At 36.1% G+C, this 25,531-nt stretch overlaps 1 protein-coding gene across 1 annotated transcript; it reads right to left on the reverse strand.

Annotated features, from left to right (window-relative positions):
* Positions 1 to 6,317: 6,317 nt before the first annotated feature.
* LOC125648577 (uncharacterized) lies at positions 6,318 to 12,166 on the reverse strand. The gene is made up of 4 exons (XM_048875635.2): positions 12,098 to 12,166; positions 11,111 to 11,301; positions 7,897 to 8,025; positions 6,318 to 7,721 (listed from the first exon to the last, which is right to left on the reverse strand). Exons 1-4 carry the CDS (start codon positions 12,129 to 12,131, stop codon positions 7,701 to 7,703), a joined length of 375 nt encoding a protein of 124 aa, XP_048731592.1. The 5' UTR covers positions 12,132 to 12,166; the 3' UTR covers positions 6,318 to 7,700.
* Between the last annotated feature and the right edge of the window lie 13,365 nt (positions 12,167 to 25,531).

Genomic DNA, 25,531 nt, shown 5'->3' on the forward strand with positions numbered 1-25,531 from the left:
TATAAATTATATAATTCAATTGATAAATCATTTTTACAGATAGGCCTACACCATTTTTGAAATATTTCATATCATTTGATATTTCTTCAACTGTTCTACTAATATCGTATGTCTCTGTACAGAATGTTTGGTGCGTTGGTTTCATAAGTGAAATCTATGTGATTCCAGTTTGGGAATTCCTTTTGGTGAACTATGTTTGGTAGTTGTCCAATAGATACTGAACTTTTGTTCTGTCAGCTAGTACTAAGAGGTCATGATTGTCATAGTACATGTATATAGCAACAGGCACGCGAATAGATATAGGGTCATATTCTGGTGGTGTCGTCTGCTAAACAAGAAACCGGGCTATAGTAATACATAGTATGCTTTGCTCTGGTCGGGAAAAACCCCTCAGCAAACGATAAAAAGTACTTCACATTGCCAAATATGTTAAATGAAGTTTATGTACCCGTCATTAGTGAGTACTAGCACATTTATTGTTTTATATGGTGGCACATTTCGTACTCCTATTTGCAACTATGTTTCTATAGATTATGTCGACATGCAAGATAATTATGTCAACATGCAACATAAATTTGTCAACATGCAAGAAAAATATAATCAGATAGAATTTGGAAATTTTTCAAAAATTTTCAACTATCGCCCACATGTGACTTCCAACATGGTGGTGCAACTTATTTATGTTGGCATGCAACTTATTTATGTCAACATGCGAGATAAATATGTCGACATGGAATTTATTTATGTCGACATGCGAGATAAATATGTCGACATGCATATTATTTATGTCGACATGCGAGATAAATATGTCGACATGCATCTTATTTATGTCGACATGCGAAATAAATATGTCGACATGAAACTTATTTATGACGATATGCGAGATAAATATTTCGACATACATATCTATCTCGCATGTCAACATAAATCAGTTGCATGTCAACATAACTAAGCTGCATGTAGACATAAATAAGTTCCATGTTAATATAAATGAATTGCATGCTGACATAAATAAATAAGTTGCATGTCGACATAAATATGTTGTATGTCTGTATAATTATCTCACATGTCAACATAATTAAATTGCATGTCAACATAGATAAGTTGCATCTAGCATGTTGGAAGTCACATGTGGGCGATATTTAATAATTTTGGAATATTTTACAAATTCTTATCTGAATTTTCTTGCATGTCAACATAGTTATGTTGCATGTTGACATAAGTATGCTGCATGTCGACATATTTATACTGCATGTAAACGTGAATTATAGAAAAATAACTTGCATACAAGGTGCAGAAATGTGCCACCATAGTTTTACTTTTAATTCTAGAATATTTGTTTTCTCTTATATAGAGATATCACCGCTGTAGGTGAAGTGCCGCTAATGACCTATGCATGGCGTTCAAGGCTGCAGCAGTGAGGGTTCTTTATCGTGCCACCGTCTACCGTGACTTTGTTTATATGGTCATAACCGACAAAACAGCGACTTTCACTTCTAATACCTTTTGCAACACTACAGTCACTATTTTGAATTTGACGCGGCGATGGGGGATCGAGAATCGAACCAGGGAACTTCCGGTTGCGAATCAAACGCTTTAACCACTAGTCCCACGTGACCGCTCCAGTTACTATGCACTCTAACCACTAGTCTACCATGACAGCACTCTAATCACGTGTCCCTAGGGACCGCTCCAGTTACCATGCAATACATCTAGTACATGGTAATGAAGAATTGTATAATAATCTTGCGATAATGAAAAAAAATTGCCTTATTTAGCAAAAGTTTGCATTTATTATTAGATCATCGAGAAAACAAAACTATGATCTATGTAAATAGTTGATATCTCAACCTAGCGCTTTGATCCAATTAACAGTAACTTAACTTTAACTCTCTGCATGGGATATGTCAAAGATGGTCTCCCATTTTTCTTTAGAGAGCTATACAGGCTCTAGGAATAATGAATACATGTATAGGCCTACTTGTGGTAATTATGCGTTTGTGCCGTACCGTACTTCTTTTTGAAATATTATTACGAGGTGTTTCTCAGATTTAGTTCGTGGAGTAAAAAAAAAAATGTAGATAATTTTATTGTTTCTTATCTACTCCCACTATTTTGTCGGTGTTTCTCTTTCAGAACAGCTTCCGATGGAGGCGCATGTGCATGAGATTCATGTTCATGGTGGCCTACTTTTCAATGTCCATGATTATTTGAAGGAAAATGAAAGATGCGTACATTCAATCTATATAATGCTAAACTGCGTAATATGCCAAAGTTCTAAGAAAGAAAGATTTCTGTTACAAAACTGGAAACGTCCACTATTTCTGGTCCAGTGTGTTTATTTGTGAAAAGATTACATAAGTTACGCAACACGCATATCATTAAGTTTTTCACAAATACAGCTTTGATAACTGGTCAATCTAATTTTAAAAATCAGATCATACACGGCGCGGATCTAAGAATTCTGATTCTAATTAGATTAATTAAATTTTTGGGAGTGATATGTAGATGAGAACGAGATATTGAGAATCCCTAACAGAGGTTTGCGGTCCCTGAATGGAGAATCTCTAACAGAGGTTTGCGGTCCCTGAATTGAGAATCCCTAACAGAGGTTTCAGGGGCGGATTCAGGAATTGCGGTTACGGGTTCACTGAATTGAGAATCCCTAACATAGGTTTGCGTTCACTGAATTGAGAATTCCTAACTGAGGTTTGCGGTCCCTGAATTGAAAATCCCAAACAGAGGTTTGCGGTCCCTGAATTGAGAATCCCTAACAGAGGTTTGCGGTCCCTGAATGGAGAATCTCTAACAGAGGTTTGCGGTCCCTGAATTGAGAATCCCTAACAGAGGTTTCAGGGGCGGATTCAGGAATTGCGGTTACGGGTTCACTGAATTGAGAATCCCTAACATAGGTTTGCGTTCACTGAATTGAGAATTCCTAACTGAGGTTTGCTGTCCCTGAATTGAGAATCCCTAACAGAGGTTTGCGGTCCCTGAATGGAGAATCTCTAACAGAGGTTTGCGGTCCCTGAATTGAGAATCCCTAACAGAGGTTTCAGGGGCGGATTCAGGAATTGCGGTTACGGGTTCACTGAATTGAGAATCCCTAACATAGGTTTGCGTTCACTGAATTGAGAATTCTTAACTGAGGTTTGCGGTCCCTGAATTGAAAATCCCAAACAGAGGTTTGCTGTCCCTGAATGGAGAATCTCTAACAGAGGTTTGCGGTCCCTGAATTGAGAATCCCTAACAGAGGTTTCAGGGGCGGATTCAGGAATTGCGGTTACGGGTTCACTGAATTGAGAATCCCTAACATAGGTTTGCGTTCACTGAATTGAGAATTCTTAACTGAGGTTTGCGGTCCCTGAATTGAAAATCCCAAACAGAGGTTTGCTGTCCCTGAATTGAAAATCCCTAACAGAGGTTTGCGGTCCCTGAATTGAGAATCCCTAACAGAGGTTTGCGGTCCCCGAACGCTCTTATTACGTCTGTATTGATATTCAGGCAAATTACATCCGGTGTAACGAATGAGCTTCTGAATGAAAGTGCTTGAAAAAAAAAGTACCTGATTATGTTTAAGATTTCCTGATGGCCCGTAATCATACTTCTGAATTTTTGCTGCATTGATTTTCTGTCAAAAGTATATTTTATTTTTATTCATATTGCTCAGTAAAATCACAACCACGCACTGTTTGACTAGAGTCACGTGTTTGTGTACGATGTTTACATGTGTTCTTTGCCGATGTTCCCTCGTTTTTATGAGCAAGATAAACCGGAAGTTAAGAACATAGGACCCCCCCCAATGTCATATAATTTTTTATGTTTTGATATTGCTATTTACAACAAAATTTTCCTATGGGACGATCTTTATTTGTGTATAATCTTTACTTGAAAATTCAATGGAAAAACAACAATGTAAATCGGTCATTAATACATGAAAAGGCGAAGATAACGAACAGTGATCAATCTCATAACTCCTATAAGGAATACAACATAGAGTTGGGCAAACACGGACCCCTGGACACACCAGAGGTGGGATCAGGTGTCAAGGAGGAGTAAGCACCTCCTTTTGACCGGTCACAACCGCTGTGAGCCCTATATTTTGATCAGGTAAATGGAGTAATTTGTAGTCAGAATCAATGTGCTAAGAATTACCTAGCAATTAGTATGAAACACGTCAGACAGTATTTGACCCATAGACATGAAATGCACCGGTCATTAAACAGACATTTTTGAAGGATTTTAATTTTTGAATAATGTTTTTCAATGGAATTTTCAAATTAGTCCCATTAATTTGACAATTTTGATTGTTTGTGTCGTTGGTCATTTTTGTACTTTATACATATTTCTCTTGACTTTGTATGAAAAAAGTGAAGATGACGAACAGTGATCAATCTTATAAATCCCATAGAGAATACAAAATTGAGAGTACGACAAACATGGGCCCCTGGAAACACCGGGCGTCTAGGAGTAAGCATCCCCTGTTGACCGGCCACACCCCCGTGAGCCCTAAGCCCTATATATGTATCTTGATCAGGTAAATGGAGTATTCAAATCCGAATGTAAAGAACTCATAACAACTGGTATGAAACACGTCAGACAAGATTCGATCTGACAAGTTGTATTTGCAAATTTGTCATTAAGGCAAATTCCTGGCTTTAAACGACTTATGAAATCCCTGTAGCATCAACTTATTTGCTAGTAGTCTGCCTCGATTTGAAACTTGATCATACGCAGAACATGTTCTTGCATATCGAATCAGTTGAGAGACATATACAAGTGATGATGGAACATTGTTACATAAATGTGGGAAGTTGACGATGGAGAAGCCGAAACCATCCCGTTTGATAGTTTTGCTCAATAAAATATCTGTAGATGAAGCAGATATTGAAGACTCACGTGTTTTTTGTTTCGAGTTCACTAGGATATATCGAACCGGCGTATGAATGAAAGTGAATATTGTTAATAAACAAAACGTAGATGTATCTAAATGTCGAGTTGAAGGCCACAGCAAGAGATTTTTTCCTTTTCATGTAGAAGCTTTTGTACGTTTTGATGCTGTTGATATGGGGAAAAAAATTGTAGTTTCAGATTTACTAAAAGGTCTTTGACATTTTTTAAAATTCGCATTTGACTTAACCACTTTTCGTATATGTTGTGGCACAATAATTCTGAAGCTTTTCCTTCACAGCTGTTAACATTTCCACAACGAGTAAAGATCCTGCAATGCATCTCTATTTGTTGGGTGTTTGTTGTTTTGTTTTGAAGTTTCGGGGTCCAGTATGAGGTATGGTATCTCAAATTCATTCGTCCCATTGACTGGAAAAATGTTTTATCTTCTCTTGAACCACTGGGCCAATGTTAATCAAACTTTGTACATATCATCCATGGATAAAGGGGATTAAAGTTTGTTCAAATGAAGGGACATACTTTCGTTAAAGGTGAGCTAATCGCGAAAATAGGATGGGGTCATTTAAAAATCTTCTCAAAAACCACTGGGTCAGAAAGTTCAAATTTACATGAAAGCTTCCTGGCGTAGTGCATATCCAAGTTTGTTAAAATTATAACCCCTGGGGGAAGGGTGGGGCCACAATAGGGGATCAAAGTTTTACATTTGAGTATATAGGGGAAATCTCTAAAAATTTCTCCAAAAACCACCTGGCAAGAAAAGTGGAAATTTACATGAAAGCTTCCTGACATAGGGTAGATCAGTGTATATGAATTTTAAGATTATTATAGCTGATTGTGAAGAATATGAAGCAAACACTTGTGGATACCATACTCATTTCCTACCCCTACCCCCCTTAGTATGGCTTGTATGGTCGAGGTAGCTCAGTGGTAGAGAGTTCGCTTCGAAACCGGGAGGTCGTGAGTTCGAGCCCCGCTCATGCCATGGCGGTCATACACAAGACGCTAAAATAGGTAGTGATTGCTCCTTCGCTAAAACGTTCGGCATTTAGGTGTGAGAATCACAGGTCTTTCGGATATGACCGTAATACTGAGGTCCCGTGTCGCAGCAGGCCTTGGCACGATAAAGAACGCTCACTGCTAAGGCCCCTATTTCACCTACAACTGGTGACGTCTCAACATGAGTGAAAAATTCTCGATGGGACGTAAAACAATCAATAGGATGACTTATGAAACAGTGGACCCGAGGATGACTTTCTCTTCTCTCTGTAATTCGCAAGAAATATAGTTTCTGCTTCCATTGTTCATAGTCAGCCTGACCTTGTAATATAACATGTATCGATACACATTTCCAGTTCCGTTCCACGTGTTAACACCTTTCTACCATATACATATATGTAATTTTTAACTTCATGCATACATGTATGTTTATTAACAAAAAATAAAATGAAATAAATAAATCTGCTTACCACGCCCAAATCAATTTTTAAAGAATAATCAATCAGTGCTGGTATTCACATTGTATACTCACAATTATATTTCATTTTAAAGTGTCCCTGTGCCTTCATTTGAAAGAGTTGTTGTATTATCACGAGATTGATAGAAGTTCTCAAAATGCCTGGATAATGGGATGATATCAAAGCACATACATTGTACACCAAAAAGAAAAAACAACCCTACAACAACAAGAAAACATGACGAAAACTGGTTTCATAACATTATGCAAACATAGTAAACAGTTCAATGAAAGACTTCCTAAAATGTTATAAAACGTCTTGGAATTGTGAGACCAAAAAAAAAAACCCCTCATGGGCCATATCGATCACCTGAGCAGTTGCATTTTCCTCAAGTAAAATATCAACCCCCATTACGCCACCTCCTTCACCAAATGGTGTGTGTGTTAAAGTGAACCGTGTCTTGAATCTACAAGAAGAATGTATACCAATTTCACCTATTGTACCCTAGTGGTTCAGTTACCCTCTTGTTTTAAACATGAATCGCTTTATCCAAGGAATTTTTTTTTTGCCCAGTTTAGCCCAAATTGAACCAGGGATTCTTTAGAAGAAGTTAAAAATATGATAAGCTTACAGACTATTGACAGATGACAAACAAATTTGGAATATAAAATTAAAGTCCACTTCAACTTTCAGCTCACATGAGCTAGAAAGGTGAGCGAAATTCACATAGTATAACTCACATATTCCCTCATTCAAGGGGAAAATTACATGCAATATCAAATGAGCAATTCATGCTTGGATTTCAGTCATCACAACTGTGATATAGAAAGCCTTTTACAAAAACATATCTGACTGAACTCTACAAAAGAGAAACAATAATAGGATATGTATATGGATGAAAAATAATGGACAAATATCTTCCAAAATATACATCTTTCAAAATATACATATATTCAAAAACTTTTTTGTTCAAATTATACCGTTACAAGTGCTGCCTTTTAAAATAACCAATAACAATTTTCAAACGGGTTGTTCTATAATGTATTTAAGGACCTCTTCAACCCTAAAAACAGATACCACGCATGAAGGATTTCATTATAGAGGTATACTATCTGGTAGGAATCAACAGCAATTTTTGGTGTGGCAATTTTGTTAGCCAAAACAAGCGTTGTCAGAGTAACATTAACTTTTGACCCAACTTTAAAAAATGACAACGTTAATGAAAAGCGCCCAATATATAAGGTATACAGGTACAAATTTGCCATTTACACGACGAAGACTGGAATTGGTATTGGGTGACGAAATTCCCGCTCATTTCAAAGCTGATATTGATGGTCATTTGATAATTCTCTCCTCCTGAAAAACATGAAAAGAATACAATCGTCGTCTCGCGATCCTTTTAGTCAAACGGCATATTTCTATCAGGTAAACGTGAGGTGTTGTTATGCAGAAAATATTTCAACGGTTACCCTAACAACTTGTAATTTTTTTTTATATACATGTACTTGAAATTTCCAATAAAGATATTCACCTTGATTACGTTTCCTAGGTAATAGTCAGACAACAACATATAGGCGTCCTTGCTGTGACCTTTGTCCATGAATACCACCGTAGCATCAGATCCAGCATATTCCATTATCACATCTAAACCACCGGGATGCTGGAATAAAATGCAAAACGTCCGTAAACAAAGCTACATGTAGGTATGTCAGCCTTCAAGAATAATCGTGTGTGTGTGTGTGTGTGGACTTTGGACTGTATTGTTGCACATATTGAAACCATGCTTATGACTAGCAGCGGAGTTAAGAAAGTTCGAGGTAATGGGAATTACAGATGAAGTTTTAGAAAGTTTTTGGGTCATAATCTCTTATTAAACACTACGGGTGCTTTTGATTAAAGATTCAGTAAATGGGGGTGATCTGGAAAATAAGCTGCTGTCACAGACGTTTTCGGTATAAAAATTTTTGTACTGCAGGGTTTGTAGAAAATCATGGTAAACAGAGTTATTCCTATATGACATTAGAATGGTTCTATGATTCTCAACCAGGATCATTTGGAATAAACCAAGAAGGATTGACAAAATGCTATTTCTTTAACCTTAAAAGTCTTTCAGAGTAAATGCGTTTGACTTTGGGGCTAAAAAGTTACCACATTTTGAATGCACGTGAGTGAATTAGATCCATTAGAACAACTCTGCTCTGCCGTATATGGCGTAATCCTCAAACGGGCTCACAAGGAACAGTTATATATATTACGTGGATACACTTTGATTACATTCTTAGTAATATCAGCCCGCTGTGCAAAGAAAAAAATAATATGAAAAAATGCACATCACGTATTGGGCAGCTGTGTGAACATGCATGTGGAATATTAGATTTACACGCTTCTAAAAGCATCAGTTGTAATCCAACAGCATTCAGTCAGGAACTGAACTGTTAGAAATATCTGCTGGATACGGGATTCATGGTCCTACCATTCTATTGTTTTAAAACACAGTCAATTATATCGCATGGGTTCGAATTTACTATGAAAGACAGTACTCTTTCTCTTTAATTGTAAATTTGAATCCAGGCGATATAATTGCCCGTGTTTTAAAATAACAATTCAAAGGTCATGCGTCAAACTCATGAAACTGCTCCAAGGAAAACGTCAATCATTTAGACTACGTTTCTGATGCATATGCATTTCAATGCAGAAACTGCATGATCATACAAAATAACCCAACTGTACACTGACTGTAACTGTACAAGTTTTCTGTGATGTATTATTATTGTTTTTCTTAAAATTCATTGGTAATTGATTAATTAGTTCATGCAAAAAATCCTAAACTGAAGGAAAAAAAACTATAGGGCACCGCTAAACCGGTACATGATACGCCCACATACATTATTGACCCAGGAATTTGAACAAGTAAATCCATATCCAAGGATAATGATTTGGATCAATGTAAAATGTTCTATGATTTGCAAAATCAAGGTATTTGCAAAGACAAATCTAAGCCCATGGGCTATAACTTCTTCATACATGTGGCTAAAGTCCCCCCCCCCCCCCCCCCCGCGCAGATAAACAGACCAAAAACTATATGCATATGCCCCCAAATGTTTGAATTTGTAGGCATAAAAAATTACAAGTAACAATCAATAAAATACATGATGAGTTATATTTTCATTCACATTTTCATTTACAGTCCAAGGGCTGTAACTCCTTCAAAAATAGTGGGACAGCATTCCCTTTGTAATATGCATATCTACACATTTTGATATTCCTTTGTACTAAGTTTCATTGAAATCCCAAAAGGGTTTAAGAGAAGTTGCGAAGACAAGGTACTTGCATAGGTCCACATTGTGATCTTTCTTTGTAATAAGTTTCATCAAAATTTCGCAAAGGGTTTAGGAGCTGCGAAGACAAAGTTAAAGTGGCAGACAGACAGGCGGACGACAGCGGTACAGCATAATACGCCCGCATTTTTATGGGGCATATAAAAAGTAAGTGATATAAAATGGAATACTATATGAAAAAAAATCCATATCAAATGTCACATCAAATTTTAATCAATTCAAAATTTTTATACAGCACTGCAGTGGAAAAAACAAGTTTGTGATTATTTGTGGTCATCACATCTAAGAAATTAAATTACTTATTGAATTTCATTAGAGATGCTTGTTTTTGTTTCACTGTGGTGAGTAATCTGTGTTTTGTTTTCGTTTTTAACTTAAACTATTCATAAGTATGTACTAACAGGGCCGTAAGTAGGGTTCTAAATCAGGGGAGGCAGGGGATTGGGGGCCGCCGATTGACTTTACGACTGAAAATGACACTTTTTAAATCCCAATTTATCATGTTTGTGTTTCATTTGTACTATGTAAAGAATCGTAATATGGTGTCAAAGACAAAGGTGCTTGTCTTCATTTTAAACATATATCCTATAATATAACATTTATATAATTTTATTTTCTTTTTTGCCAAAAAATCAGACGAGGCAGTTGCCTCGTCTGCCTCATCGGCAGTTACGGCCCTGACTAACTAGCATCTGTGGTGTCTGCTTTAGCCAGACTGTGTTTTATGTGGTGAACAAACTGTGATATTATGTTTGTCCTAACTAAATGTACTTATTGATATGTCTGTAATATCCGTATTGACCCCTGTAACTGTTGTGTATCATCACGATGTGTCTTATAAATGTACTTATTGATATGTCTGTAATATCCGTATTGACCCCTGTAACTGTTGTGTATCATCACTATGTGTCTTATAAATGTACTTATTGATATGTCTGTAATATCCGTATTGACCCCTGTAACTGTTGTGTATCATCACGATGTGTCTTATAAATGTACTTATTGATATGTCTGTAATATCCGTATTGACCCCTGTAACTGTTGTGTATCATCACGATGTGTCTTATAAATGTACTTATTGATATGTCTGTAATATCCGTATTGACTCCTGTAACTGTTGTGTATCATCACTATGTGTCTTATATGTGTTTATTGTTTATATCTCATAGTTGCATGTAATTTTACTATTAAATATGACGATCAAAAGCTCTGCAGGGCTTATGTTTTCCTATAAAACTTTTTCTTATCCATCAGCCCTCAGGAAATATCAAGCCCAACACTGGCCCATTCGGGCTATGTGACATACATGAATGATAAATATTTTACAATATATATTTTCAATGTAAATTTATAATGGACAGTGCCCCTATGTAAAATGTGCTAAAACAATAGAAAATTCATCGTTACCTCATGTATAAAATTCGTAACATCATAAACTTTGTCGGAAATAATTATCCAACAGGAGCGGATATCACAGTGCTCGGACACATCAGCTAAGGAGAACTCCCGCAGATCGGACTGAGAGTTGGGTCTGGTCTCCCGGCAAACGTCATGCTTCAAGGCTGTCACCGCAGCCATAGAAGCTGGAACTGTTTCAACTGAAAAGAAATGGGGAAACGGATGAAGTGCAATGTTCCTGTGTATATAGACTGTCACTGTGTGTATATAGACTGTCACTGTGTGTCTCGGGGTAGGGAAACTCGTCTAAGAGATTACAGTAATGGAGAGACTAGGAAGTATAATCTTATACTATCTCTCTCTCTCTAGCCCATCAAACTTACTAAGTGAGGACGTCCTCACAATGTGTAGAAGTGAGTACACACGTATATTCTAAAGGCAAAACAGTACTAAGTTAGGTATAGTTATAGGGATACTTATACTCTCTTTCAAATTATGAAAAAAGGGTTTTTGAGAGAGAACATCAGTAAGGACATGTCCCCACACCACTTGTCCGCACTAAGCTAATATTTTATATCTACATCTTTCACATGTTGTAGGTCACATTTATGAGGACGTAATTGTGAGAATCTTTTTTTTTTTTTTTTGGTCCTCATAGTGCAATTCTGTCCTCACAACTTCTGTCCATTGGTTAAAATTTGTCCTTACTTTACAAGTTTTACTGTCTCTCTCTCTCTCTCTCTCTCTATTCAAAGTATATATACTTAGTGTGACATGTTTCCATTAAATTTACAATACTGCTTTTACTAGAAAATTCGTAGAATCAAGCGCTGGTTCTTCTGGAGCACCTCTTTTTTCTTCACACATTTATCACACTAGAATGGAACAATCATTCTTTATACAGGACCTTTCTAACCTATGTAACCCCAGATTGTCAAGTGAAATATGAAGTACTTATATTTTGTTATTTTTGAAACATGTCATAAAGTACTTTACCCGATGTCGTCAAGAAATCAATCCAGGTATACATACATCCACAAATACTGAATGCGTTCTGAAGGCGAAGGTCGTGTCCCCTACCAACCAATCAGAACACTGATATCAGACGCACCTTCAACAATGTAAATACCTTAAATGACTTTAAATAGAATAGATGTAGGTCAAAAATACTTGAATGTCCTGTCGTTCCGACCGTGTAATGTTCATTCAGCATTACATGAAAGAATCTGTTTGAGTTGTTTCAATACTCTTCAATCTATTCAACACTGCGAGTCGTGATAATTGAACGTGCTTAATTAGCAGGAGTTGTTATAGTTCTATATGTATTTCCTCTATTCAACATCGTGAGTTAATCGTGATTATTGAGCGCACCGAATTTGTAGGAGGAGAAAAAACATCAAAAAGTTTTAGGAATATTTTTTAAACGTTAAAACCGGTGTAAAAATAACAATTGTGTAAAACCGTTGTACAAAATATTCTTAACATGTTTCATCAAACAATATATCGTAGGCCTATGTATTGTTAAAATCGTGTACCGCTCCGTGTTACTCTGATTTGAAATAGCTGAACATTAGTTCCGCTCGTCATACTTACACAGATTGGTACTGCGTAAACACAACTTATTAGAATCACTTTAGTCTTGACACTGACGTAACTTCGTAACTAATCGTTGGTTTATGTATGCAAACATTTTTAAGAATAGATATTATATAAACTACATGTATATATCATTTTATATGCTTGAGAAATATTTTACACTGATATAAAACGTAACTTTACGATAGATTTACAGTAATATTGGGATTATCTATAAAGACACAGAAATGGACCCCCCCCCCCCCCAAAAAAAAACAACCCAAAAACCTCATAAAATGTATTTTTTGATAACACTGATTTTGAGTATCTTTATAATTATATCTTTCTTCCTTCGCATGCAGTTCAGAAGGTATTCATTCATACTTACGAGGTTATTATCTAATGCTCATAAAATTGCTAGTTGATTTTCTCGAGATCAAATATCGTAATAATCAAAATAATCGAAAAATATGATTTATATCGAGATCAGAACCAAACATGCGATCACTTTCATCCATATATACAATGTGCACATATTGTTTTGCATTCCTCTCTTCTCTTTGTTCTTTATTTTGTAATTTTTATGAATAATGTGGTATTCTGTATTTGTATTAAACAGATTATTTATAATTGTACAGAAATTATATCATTATATATTTGCATGATACACACACGAGGGAAATGAAGAAGGAATGGATGCTAGGATTTTAATTTTGTACTAGAATATTTTTTTTAAACTACTAGCATCCTGTTTTGCCTTATGTATATATTATACTGAAAATGATATTACATTTTTTAAATTGTTCATACATATACGTTCAACTTATATGAATTCTTTGGTTCTCACTTGCTCGAGTTGTCCGTATTATGTGGCTGTTTCTAGGATTTTCATCACATACCCAATAATGTTAGTTTCTATTATCAATCAATTGATAATGTAATGTATTTGTTCCTCGTGTCACCCCCACCCCACCCCCCCCCCACCCCCTGAGTGAATAAATGAACTTTATATACATGTAAACGATGTTAAAAATTAATTTGATAATAATAATAAAAAAAATATATCAAAGACTCTTCTCACCATATTTACGTACTAAGACATCCTATTTGCTGCATTTAATAACAGCGATTGTTCCAAACATCCGCACAGTTATATAACTTAAGTTACGTATCACGTTACTGCATAGTTCAATATTGTATTACCTATTAAAGTTAACTTAAAGGACACATCTCTCTGTTCGAATTTAATTTAAAACTTTGTAAACATCCTGAAGGTAAGTGACTCTTAAGTTTGGTGGCTAGTATATCAGACTCTTGTTTGATACACCCACCCACCCCCACTCCCTTCAAAATAATGCATAATGATAATAAATCGTCCCTAAGGTAACTGATCATTGAATCGTCAAAAGAATGTAATCCGCATGTACTCACTGAACGGTCCCATTGTCCGTATCTCCGCCGCGGAGCTCGACAACAGCCTGGGGCCTGGTTCAACCAATGAGGGATAAATTTCCATTATGTCGGACAATATCGTGCCTACAAGCCTAAGTCTCCAAGTCTGCATGACAAGTAAATATCAAGGCATCGCTTGACCTTCGTTACGAAACGCGAGTCATATGACATCCAGGTTTATTGGTTTTAGTTCGTTTCCTTGATTATTGGAATCACATGATAAATTAACTAAAAAGGTGAGGTGCGTGAATGATTTTTAATATCTATAAATATACAAATTACAAAGTCGGAGAGATAAGTAGGGTTTTATAATAGTAACATGCTTATCAGTACAAGGAGCAAAAGGACAGCATTGATGTGAGGAGAGAGAGAGAGAGAGAGAGAGAGAGAGAGAGAGAGAGAGAGATTTTTATAGGGAAAATAAACTTTATTAGGGACTAAAATTTTGTATTTTATAACCAATGCTACTTAACGATAGGTATGTATATATATATATATATATATATATAGTTTCGTCACCTTGGTCACTCAGGTGAACATTGGAATTGTCCGACGTCGTCCGTCAACATTTCAACTTCTCTGAAGGTACATGGTCTTTGTTTTAAAGTTTTAATATGGGGCATCAATGGGGAGAGGGGAACAAAATTTTGAATTTCAAGGACACCGGACCGAGCGTGATATATGCACAGTCACATGAAGTATGGATACTACCCCCACCCCTCTGACTTCTTTTGAGGCGATGGTTTTTTTTTTCGAAAGGTGTTGATTCCCTAACTATCTCATTCCAATTTTGATTTATGTAATCCTTTCACGTTTTTTGTAAGCTTAGAGATTGGCCTTCTTCTGGTATAATAAAATACATATATATACCGATAGAAGGTCGGCTGACGAAAATATATTAAAAATAAATTCACCTTCCACTATCTCGAAATTACGAAAAAAATCTCGTAATTACCAGATAATTATCTCGAAATTACTAGAAAATTATCTGGTAATTACGAGAAAATATATAAATATTGGTCACATGATATCTTTATATGAGCTCTCCTCTCCTCATACCGTCATTGTTTTTTTTATCCATGCTGTTTTATATATAAGAAATCACTTTCCAATCAAAGCATGCCAGCCGAGTGTCTGGTTGAACAAGACTATTCATCTGCTGAAAAATGATGGGGACTACCCATAATGCTTCCGGGAAAATGTCACCGTCACTGCGGTATACTTCATTGACAACCCCGTAGATAAAACAAATGAATAGTTTGGTTTAAAGTACCACAAATGTTTTTAAATTCCAAACAAGCTTTCCCGTACCTTCGTGGGCTTGGTTTGAAAGAGAGAACAAGAGTTCCGCCAACGGTACATAATACGCCCGTGAAAAGCTAATATAGGGTGTTTTTCTTACACCATGATTTGTAGAACTTGCCTTCAAGTAGTATCAGCAATCATCAGGGTGTGAAACTTTCTTTGCATCGAAAAAAAACCAAGATCAATCATGTACTCTTTATGTTTTATTTTCACTTGGCATAAGATGTATGTGTACAAAGTTTAATAGTCCTTGCCCCAACGAATCGGTCTGCATCCTGCTACTATGACCTTGACCTTAAGAAACAATAGGCATCCTCCACTTGGCATAAAGTGTATGTGTACAAAGTTTGACAGTCCTTGTCTCAACAGTTCAGTTTGTATACTGCCTACAAGGTTTTCCTACTAAGTGATACTGTGACCTTGACCTTGAAAACGTAACAGGCATCTTTCTCTCATCATGGTGATCAAATGTACCAAATTTCAATATCCTGGAGCTTACGGTTTGGTTTGTATCCTGACTACAAGGTTTTCCTACTAAGTAATACTATGACCTTGACAAACAATAGGCATCTTTCTCTTATCATGGTGATCAAATATACCAAGTTGTAATATCCTGGAACTTACGGTTCGGTTTGTATCCTGTCCACAAGGGTTTCCTACTAGGTTTTCCTACGAAGTGATACTACGACCTTAACTTTTGACCTCTGACCTTTAAAAACAATAGGCATCTTCCTCTCATCATGGTGATCAAATGTACCAAGTTGTAAAATTTTGGAGCTTACGGTTCGGTCTGTATCCTGCCTACAAGGTCCGGACAGACGGACGACGCCATACCATAATACGTCCCGTCTTCGACGGGCGTATAAAAATCGCAGCTAATGTTGACGTCACCATATGCATGCAATGTTTACATCAACCGCGTTAATTGATGCCGAAAGTCGTGTTGGAAGATGCTTAGGGTCTTCGCTCGACTCAATGGTTACATGGTAAAACATTATTTCTAAAAGTGTGTTCCCGGAACAAAAATTATAGCCGGAACTAAACTTACGCGGGCCGGGACGTAAATTATAAACTGAAACGAAAATTATAGGTATTTGGTGTTCCTGTGGGAACGCTAAACTATCCGTAACTAAATTATGCGACACTGGACGACAACATGTACATGTAGGCCTACCGTCACACTTTGAAGAAGATCATTTCGATATGTTAACCAAGCAACATAGAGGGAAATAGTAACTTGTTGAGTATCTTTTTATTTCCAACAATACGGAACTTCAGTGATGTGCCGGAACGACCGATTATATTTGACGTTTATACACCACGGTCACGTGATAATAACCAATTGTAGTGCAAAGTTGACATCGATACATATGGTGTTTCGCTAGCAGACGGTTTGTAAAGAGCTATGTGCAGTCCCAAAATGACGATCCAAGTCACTATTGGTGCTTAATACCTGCCTGGGTGTAATTAAATTAGATGGAAGGGAAAACGCGCATATTTAGACGCGCATCATTGGATGCAAGGCGTGAAGTTTTACTGATATCCTCAAAATATTCTCTAGATTTATTTCCCTCGCCAACTCGCATAATTGCATTTTCTTATAAAATGGTTGTAGTGATTCCTTTCTTTCAAAGGTAGCATTTTAATGTAGGAAATTGATAGCAATTGAAGAATTTCATGTTTGTTTACTTAGTTGTTATTGTAATCCGGAAGTGACATGCCCTACAAATTACGTTGAACGCGTGATAAAAGTCAGAGTGGATCCGTGTCTCGGAATTCCCGTATTGAGCATTAAAAGATTATCTCAAAATGGCAAAATAACGTTTCGATAAAATTATTCAAATTTTCCTATTTACCAAATCACACGCTTTTAAGACTATCCATAAGTTGTGCAACTCAGCACTTTATATGCATATAAATTTTCTCATAATCATGAAACTTTTTTCTAGTAATTACGTAATCATATGCTTTTCTGCGAATTATATCCATAAATTGAAATATTATGCAAAAAACGAACCTCAACAATCTATATTTCCGCTTCGGTAGCCTACATCCCGGTCCTAAAGTCATAACCCTGAGTTTCGATTGAAATTCACCATTTTTGTACATCCTTTTCTGCTATTCCTAAGTATGCATTTATATTTTATACAGTACCAGCAAACTTACATATAAATACTATATAGTAAGTTTGGTCCCACCCTGAGGTCAGAACCCTTACTCTGGGGATCATCAAATTTACAATCTTGGTAAAAGTTTCATTTTAGCATTAACAGCACTAAAGAAGATGTTATTTAAGTGTTTTACACATAAACACTATATACCAAGTTTGGCCCCACCCTGGGGTCAGAACCCCTACCCCGGGGATCATGAAATTTACAATTTTGGTAGAGGCCTTCCTGCTCTCCACCACAATGCATTTAGTTTTTCTTACACGTGTGCGGTTCTTGAGAAGAAGATTTTTGAAAATTTGTCAATTTTTGACAGTTTTTGTCCTGCCTCTAAGGCCCCAGGGGGAGGGGGGGGGGGGGGCTGGAAACCTGAAATTTACAATTTAAGTCCCCCTTGTCCCAAAGATACTTCATATCAAATTTGAAAAGAATTGGACTAGTAGTTGTCAAGAAGTTAGAAATGTTCAATTGTTAACGCACGACGGACGACAACCGAATGCAATAGGTCACCTGAGTTTACTCAGGTGACCTAATTATGATAGATGACATGTTTCATTCAAATGAATTGTTGAATCAGAAATACTGAACGTACATATATATATATATAAATAACAAAGAACAGTGCTTCCTGTATAAAATTCAAGTCATATGAAATATGATAAAGGTAAGGCATTTCTCTGTAAAAAAAAAAAAAATCATATACCGAACTCCTTTATATTGATCGTTTTGAATTGAAAATAATTACCATCAGGTAAAAATTATTTCTTTTGATGTGGACATACAGCGTTACAAATATTATCGACGGTTTCTGTCATCAACTGTTATAGGTCTTTAGATAATGTAAGTCACGACATGTTCATGAATTGACATATTCAAAATTTTTGTGCGTTGGATTCATTTTGCAATTGCAGTTTTGGGTGTAGAAATAATTCAAATTGCCAGTCAAGATTTGGGATAGTGAGATTCTTATACTTTTTATAGTCATTTTGTCTATTCATTATATATTTTATAAAATAACATCCTTGTACCGATTAACATAGAAAACACCTGTGACAATACTGAACCAATATAAGCGACATTATACGGAGACATAACTTGATGTTTATGCCATCATAAAGGGGCAAAATACTTACAAACTACGGAAGGTAACGGATGCTATCCACAGTAAGTAAATTTCAATTAATATTGATTTAACAATTAACAAAGACGTTAATATGAGCCATAAATTAAAAGCAGTAAATAAAAAAAAAAAAAAATAAAAAAACCGAAGAAAGGTAACATATGTTAGAAAAGTGTTCAGTTTTTGCACAAGTTTCAAAAAGTACACAATTTCATACGATATCCTGGCGACATGTTCATTCATTTATTAAACTGAAAATCATAACATCTTATCCCGGATGACAATTAACGATGGGTTCTGGAGTGCTTGTTGAGCATCACGGGTGTTATGTATCTTACATTGCGTGTTTCTTTGCAATTTTACAAAATGAAATAGATTAACTTTCGTAAATCAGCAATAGTACTCACCCATACCTATCCACAAAAAATCAATATATGACCCAGGGGTGTATGATGGGATACATTGTAAAGTCAGGAATGATGTGGCATTATAATTGTGAAGAACTAATTGTTGGATATAATGTATTTTATTCTCGGTTGACATTTCGGCTGATTTCCCGAAAATCAAGTCTTCCCTACCTAGTATCAACAATCTAGTCTGACCTTATATCTATTTTCTCCAAAATCTATAGTGGTCTTCCTTACCCATCCAACAATACCTCCAAATTTCAATTGATTCGGATTTAAACTTTTAAAGTTATCATGCAGATCCAGATATTTCTATAAAATTTCAATCTTTTTTCAGGACTGTGACCTTGACCTTTTTTCTCCAAAATCGATAGGGGGTCTTCCTAACCTGCTATCTAACAATATAACCAAGTTTCATTTGATTCAGTTTTAAACTTTTCGAGTTACTGTCCAGAAACCATATTTGTCTGAAGTTTTCAATCTATTTTCGGTCACTGTGACCTTGACCTTTGTTCTCCAAAATCAATGGGGGCCTTGCTTTGCTGGTATCCAACAACATATCCAAGTTTCATTTGATTCAAATGAAATTTTTTTCGAGTTATCCTCCTGAAACCAATTTAAAAAAAAAAAAAAATTTAAATCACTGTGACTTTGACCTTTGACATATTTTCTCCAATAGGGGTCTTCCTTACCTGGTACATAACAATATCTTTAAGTATCATTTGATTCGGATTTAAACTTTCTGAGTTATCATCCGGAAACCAAATTTTTCTGAAATTTTCAGTCAGTGTGACCTTGACCTTTGACCATTTTCCTCCAAAATTAATAGGGGTCTTCCTTACCTGGTACCCAACAATATATCAAAGTTTCATTTGATTAGATTGTAAACTTTGCGAGTTATCATCCGGAAACCAATTGTTGACGCCCAACCGCCCTCCCGCCCGCATCACCAAACCAATAGCCGAGTTCAACTTCATTGCAACTCGGCTAATAACAAAACACATGTCTGGATATGTTAGAACGGTGACGCGTGTTGATCCTTTATCGGCGGTACGGGAAAAATATAATTTTTCATTTCTTAGAAAGCTGTAGAGATACAGAATTTTACACTTATACTACACTATACATGCTTTGCCAAACTTAAGATATATATACAAAAAACTTGGATATTTGCAAAATTCCTGCATGTCACTAACATTAAAGCAGTATGCTCGTTAGGTCGATTTTGGAGACAGGAGACATTATCCAATATTTAGTATACTGGAGCACCATTTAGTATCATCAAACGTGTAAGTTAATCTAAATCAGGTTGCTGTACAATGCTAACATATATGTAGATAGCATAGAATGCAGAAAAAGTTTTATTTCTAGAAGTAGAGCAGCTTTTCGGCATTTTTACGTATAATAGTTTGTAATATAAAGCCTGGGATACCTATCTATGTCCTTTGTTTTTATCTAAAAGTAAAAAAACTTGCGACAAGAAGTTAAAGGCTTCACACGCAAGTACTCAATTTCAAGATACCTCCTGGGGACATGGTAATTCAGTAATTGTCTGTTATAACTGAGAATCACTGATAAGAGATTTCTGATGTACAACGAGTTGTATGTCACCCCCTTCCCCCGAATTAAGATGGTACGGAGACGACGACCGTTTTTTTGTTTGTTGGCTTTTCTTCTTTCCATCAAAATAGTCGAAATTTGTAGGAATTGCCCCGTTTATCAGTACTTTTACCCTTTGTCTGAAATGCTACACCAGGATTGATGGAAAAAAGTGTCGCTCACAGAAAACTGATCCTTGTTTAAGTGTCGCTCACAGAAAACTGATCCTTGTTTAAGTTTCGCTCACAGAAAACTGATCCTTGTTTAAGAGTCGCTCACAGAAAACTGATCCTTGTTTAAGTGTCGCTCACAGAAAACTGATCCTTGTTTAAGTGTCGCTCACAGAATACTGATCCTTGTTTAAGAGTCGCTCATAGATCCTCGTGTATTAATTAATTATTTGGTACAAATCTGTCTCTCTTCAGTTTCAGTCTCCAAATTTCCCGAAATTCTTGGGAAACCCCTGTCCTGATTTCAAGGAATGCGGAAACAATGGAAAAAAGTTGTTCAAACTCACAAACATACTCCTTGGTAATAACAACAAAGTTATTTTACAAGTGCCTGATAGTGACCGATCTTTGTCGAATGATTTTGGAAATTATTTTCTTGGTAAAATTCAAACTATAAAGAGAAACTTTACAATCTCAAAACGATAAGACTGGAAATTCCGCTGATGTCTTTTCGGCTGATGTAAAATTTACTGGTGACCCGTTAATTGAATTTTCTCCGACATCTGATGAAATTAGGAAGCTTCTGATGAGCTCGTCTTCTAAGAGCTGCGAAATTGATCCTATGCCAACATACCTATTAAAACAATGTATAAAAAGCTTCATTCCGATAGTAACATCTTTAGTAAACAAATCTCTTAGTGATTCGTCTGTTCCAAACATCTTCAACTAGGCAACTATCCGACCACTCTTCAAGAAACCTGGATTAGAGAAGGAAAACCTGAAGAACTATCGTCCGATTTCAAATCTCCCTTTTGTGTCCAAAATTGTTGAAAAAGTAGTTTCGGCGAGAATTGATAAGCATATAAACGCAAACAACTTAATGGATAGTAAGCAGTCGGTGTACCGGTCTGGCCACTCAATAGCTGCAGAACTATAGCTCTCTGAAAAAAAACACCCCCATTTTGACGGAACAGAGAGCTACAGATCCAGTGTATGGCCATCGGTTCTGAATTATCCGAATTCCAAGAAAAAAAGATTGGCGTCCCGTCAGTTTAGTAAACCCACCGGTCATATACGTGATATTCACAATATGGATTATCATTGCTACGCTGATGACAGTCAGATTTATATCATGGTTGAACCACGTGACAGCTGGGATGATATTTTAGAACGACCTGTGGCATGTCTAACAGATATAGGTTCAAACCTATCAAAACTGAATCAGGACAAAACAGAACTCATGGTGTTCGTTCCGAAACTACATAGATACGAAAATCTTGACTTCCACATTTCGATCGGAGGAAACATTATAACTGAGACCGATTGTGAAATATCTTGGGTAAGTTTTTGATAAGTCACTTGCCATGGACAAGCAGTGCAGTTCCGTTGCAAGATCATGCTACATGCATATCCGTCGGATAGATAGTATTCGTTCATTCATCTCCGAGGTCGCATGTAAGATACTTGTGAACTCTTTGGTAACACCGAGATTAGATTATGGAAATGCCCTTTATTATGGAGTGAACCATCGTCGCAAACCACGGGTTATTGTTTCATTCTAATTCAAAAACTAGAATGAAACAATAACCCATGGTTTGCGACGATGGGAGTGAACAAGCACTGTTGCCAGAGTGGTAATGCGGATTGGAAAATACGAACACATTACGTCTGTTCTGATCCAATTGCATTGGCTTCCAGTCGAATACCGTATTCAATACAAAATTCTGTTGTATGTTTACAAGTGTCTTCACAACTTGGCTCCTGGATATCTATCGGAACTGACAACACCATACGTACTGGCGAGATCGCCAAGATCGGAATCAGCCTGTCTGGTTACAGTCCCTAAAACCAAGACAAAGACTTATGGAGAGAGGAGGTTTGACATGGCGGAAGCGACACACGGTTTGCCTTGTGGACTTTAAAAGTGTACAGGAACTTGACTGTTTTAAAAGAAATTTAAAGACCCACCTATTTCGTTCTGCTTTTAATTATTATTATTTATTATTATTTTATTCATTTATAAAGCGCAAAATTACATATAGTTTCTATGCGCTGTACAATTTTTGTGCTAATAATCAATGATATTATACTAATAAAAGACCTGCAAGAATTTAGATAAAACATGGTAGTAAAATGACAAAGTCACAAATGTGTGATCTGTGAGTTTGTTTTTATGTGTATTTATTATTTTTCCCTAGAACATTTATGCCAATAATGTTTTAGCTTTTATTATTTTTTATACGCTGATTTAGAAATCTGGTATCCATTTTAGAGTACTTTTTAGGTACTTTGCATAGTGCTCTACAAAAAAAAAAAAAAAAAAAAAAAAAAAACCAACAAAAAAACAACAACAAAAAAACAAAAAAACCAAAACAAAACCCCCACTTAGCTATCGATCTTAATAATAGTGTTTTATTTTTTAAATAATTTTACAGATGTAAGATTTTATGTCATACTGTCATTTAATTGTTGCATTCCTTATCTCTACCCTTGTAAAGCGCCTTAGAGTAATTTGTTTTTATATAAGGCGCTATATAAATTTCATTTATTCATTTATTTATTAAATTGCAGTTCAAAGTAGCGCAATGTACTATAACGGCAGGGCCTTTTGATGTGGAAACCGTAAATTTGATCTGTCACTGCAGTTGTCTCAGATGACATAATAAGTCGTGTCACCACACAATTATTGATCGCTTGGGTAAAACCTCGATAGTGCTGTGTACATCATATATGTACCAGGCGACTTTCGATAAAACGGCCATGGAAATTACATCACATGAAATTGACAGACGTTTTTCTGTATAAATCTCAAGTTTTAGGAACATCACCGAACTTGACTTTTAAAACTGATCATAAGCAGAACAAGCTCTTGCATAACGAATATGTAGAGAGACATAAACATCACATACAGGTGATAATGGAATATTGCTATATGGGAAGTTGACGATGAGAAGCTGAAGTCATCCCGTTTGTCATAAAGTTGAGTTATTAGTTTGCCTTTAACATATACATTGTATGTTCAATAAAATATGTAAGTGATGAAGCAGAGGTGGAAAAATGGTGTCTTTTACTTCGAGTTAAATCGAATTGACATATGAATGTAACGCGCAGTGAACGATTGGCGAGAAAGCCTGTTCGCTACCAGGAGTGATTGAACTGTGACTTAACAATTCCGTTAATGTGCATGTGTTAGTCCTATAGTGATTGAACTGTGACTTAACAATTCCGTCCATGTGCATGTGTTAGTCCTATAGTGATTGAACTGTGACTTAACAATTCCGTTAATGTGCATGTGTTAGTCCTATAGTGATAGTGATTTGCATTTTCTTCAAATATAAAACGCCAACAATAGCTAACGAGGTAAAGGAAAACTAATTCCGATTTGTGTACATATATCATCTAAATGATGGAGTTACCACTCTTTGAACATTAATGCTTCACTATAAATCTTCGTTGTTTGGAAGTTAGTTAAAATTGTGTGATACTGGTGTATGGCGTACTGAATACACTTTGATATCAGAGAAGTATTAATAAAACTTTAGTTCTAAGATGACTGTTAAACAACGATTTCACTCTAATAAAGAATAACATGAAAAGCAAAATATTAATTTTCAAAATACACTGTACTGGTATACTTGTGTAGTAGAAATTACAAATTATGCAGCTTGAATATCAATTAGACGCTTTTGCGCTTACGTCATTGAACGTTCATACGATCCAGACAGAGGATGCAGGACTCCCAATAACTTAAAACCTGCAACAATCAAGACCAGAAAATCTTAATAATGTTATACAGCATGCTGTTGAGCTAAATGCATTCATCGGTACTGAACGCACAAAACACAGCGACGATAGACAATGAGCAAAAGTCAGATGGAAGTAGATTGGACACTCTTGAATAAGTGGTCAGGTCTATGAAAGACATGCTTAAGAACTTTCAAAAAGATGTTGACAAACTAAAGCATAGACCACGAAAATTCCAAAACAGAGAAAAAACGGAGTATTCGCTTAAAAAGTATGACAATAGTTCAGACAATCCTAATATAAAAAAATGTTTCAACTGTGGCAAGCCTAGACACTTGAGTAGAAACTGCAGGTATCTGAATCAAGTACCAAGAAGGTACTGCAAAACAACTTGCTTCAGAGAGTCTCGGACAAGTTAAGAGAGGTTGTTTCGGTGTTAAGAGAAAAGCAAATGAACCAGGCATGTACGTTTCAGGTACTGCTAATGGAGTGCAGATTTCTATTCTCATTTCTTTCAAAGAAAATATTTGACATCATCTGTCTTCGTCAACGGTACGTGCATGTCCCATGCACGTACCGTTGACGAAGACAGATTTAAACATATTGTAAGTTGCGGGCATTCCTTTAGATATTTTTGGAAAAGCTTTCACCAAATTCAAGTTTGGAAGAAAGATAATTTACCTGACAGCATTAGTGATGGACATAAATGTAGATGCAATTTAAGGACTTGACTGCTTGCAGAAAAATAAAGGCGAGATTAACCTACACGACAATACGCTTGGGGACGAAATCCACTCCCTGGAAGGTAGGATAGGATGTTACAGAAACATGGATAGGATGTTACAGAAACATTGTACCTTCCTTCAATGACAAAAATCATCACAACTGGG

Source organism: Ostrea edulis, chromosome 1, assembly GCF_947568905.1.
Source record: "Ostrea edulis chromosome 1, xbOstEdul1.1, whole genome shotgun sequence".
Classification (NCBI taxonomy): Eukaryota; Metazoa; Mollusca; class Bivalvia; order Ostreida; family Ostreidae; genus Ostrea; species Ostrea edulis.

Bases quoted from the DNA above. Each gene is read 5' to 3' on its own strand.
- LOC125648577 (XM_048875635.2), bottom strand. From the start codon at position 12,131: ATGTATACCTGGATTGATTTCTTGACGACATCGG. The intron at 11,302-12,097 runs GTAAAGTACTTT...ATTTCTTTTCAG, and splicing joins TGATTTCTTGACGACATCGG to TTGAAACAGTTCCAGCTTCT. The intron at 8,026-11,110 runs GTAACGATGAAT...ATTTTATTCCAG, and splicing joins TTACGAATTTTATACATGAG to CATCCCGGTGGTTTAGATGT.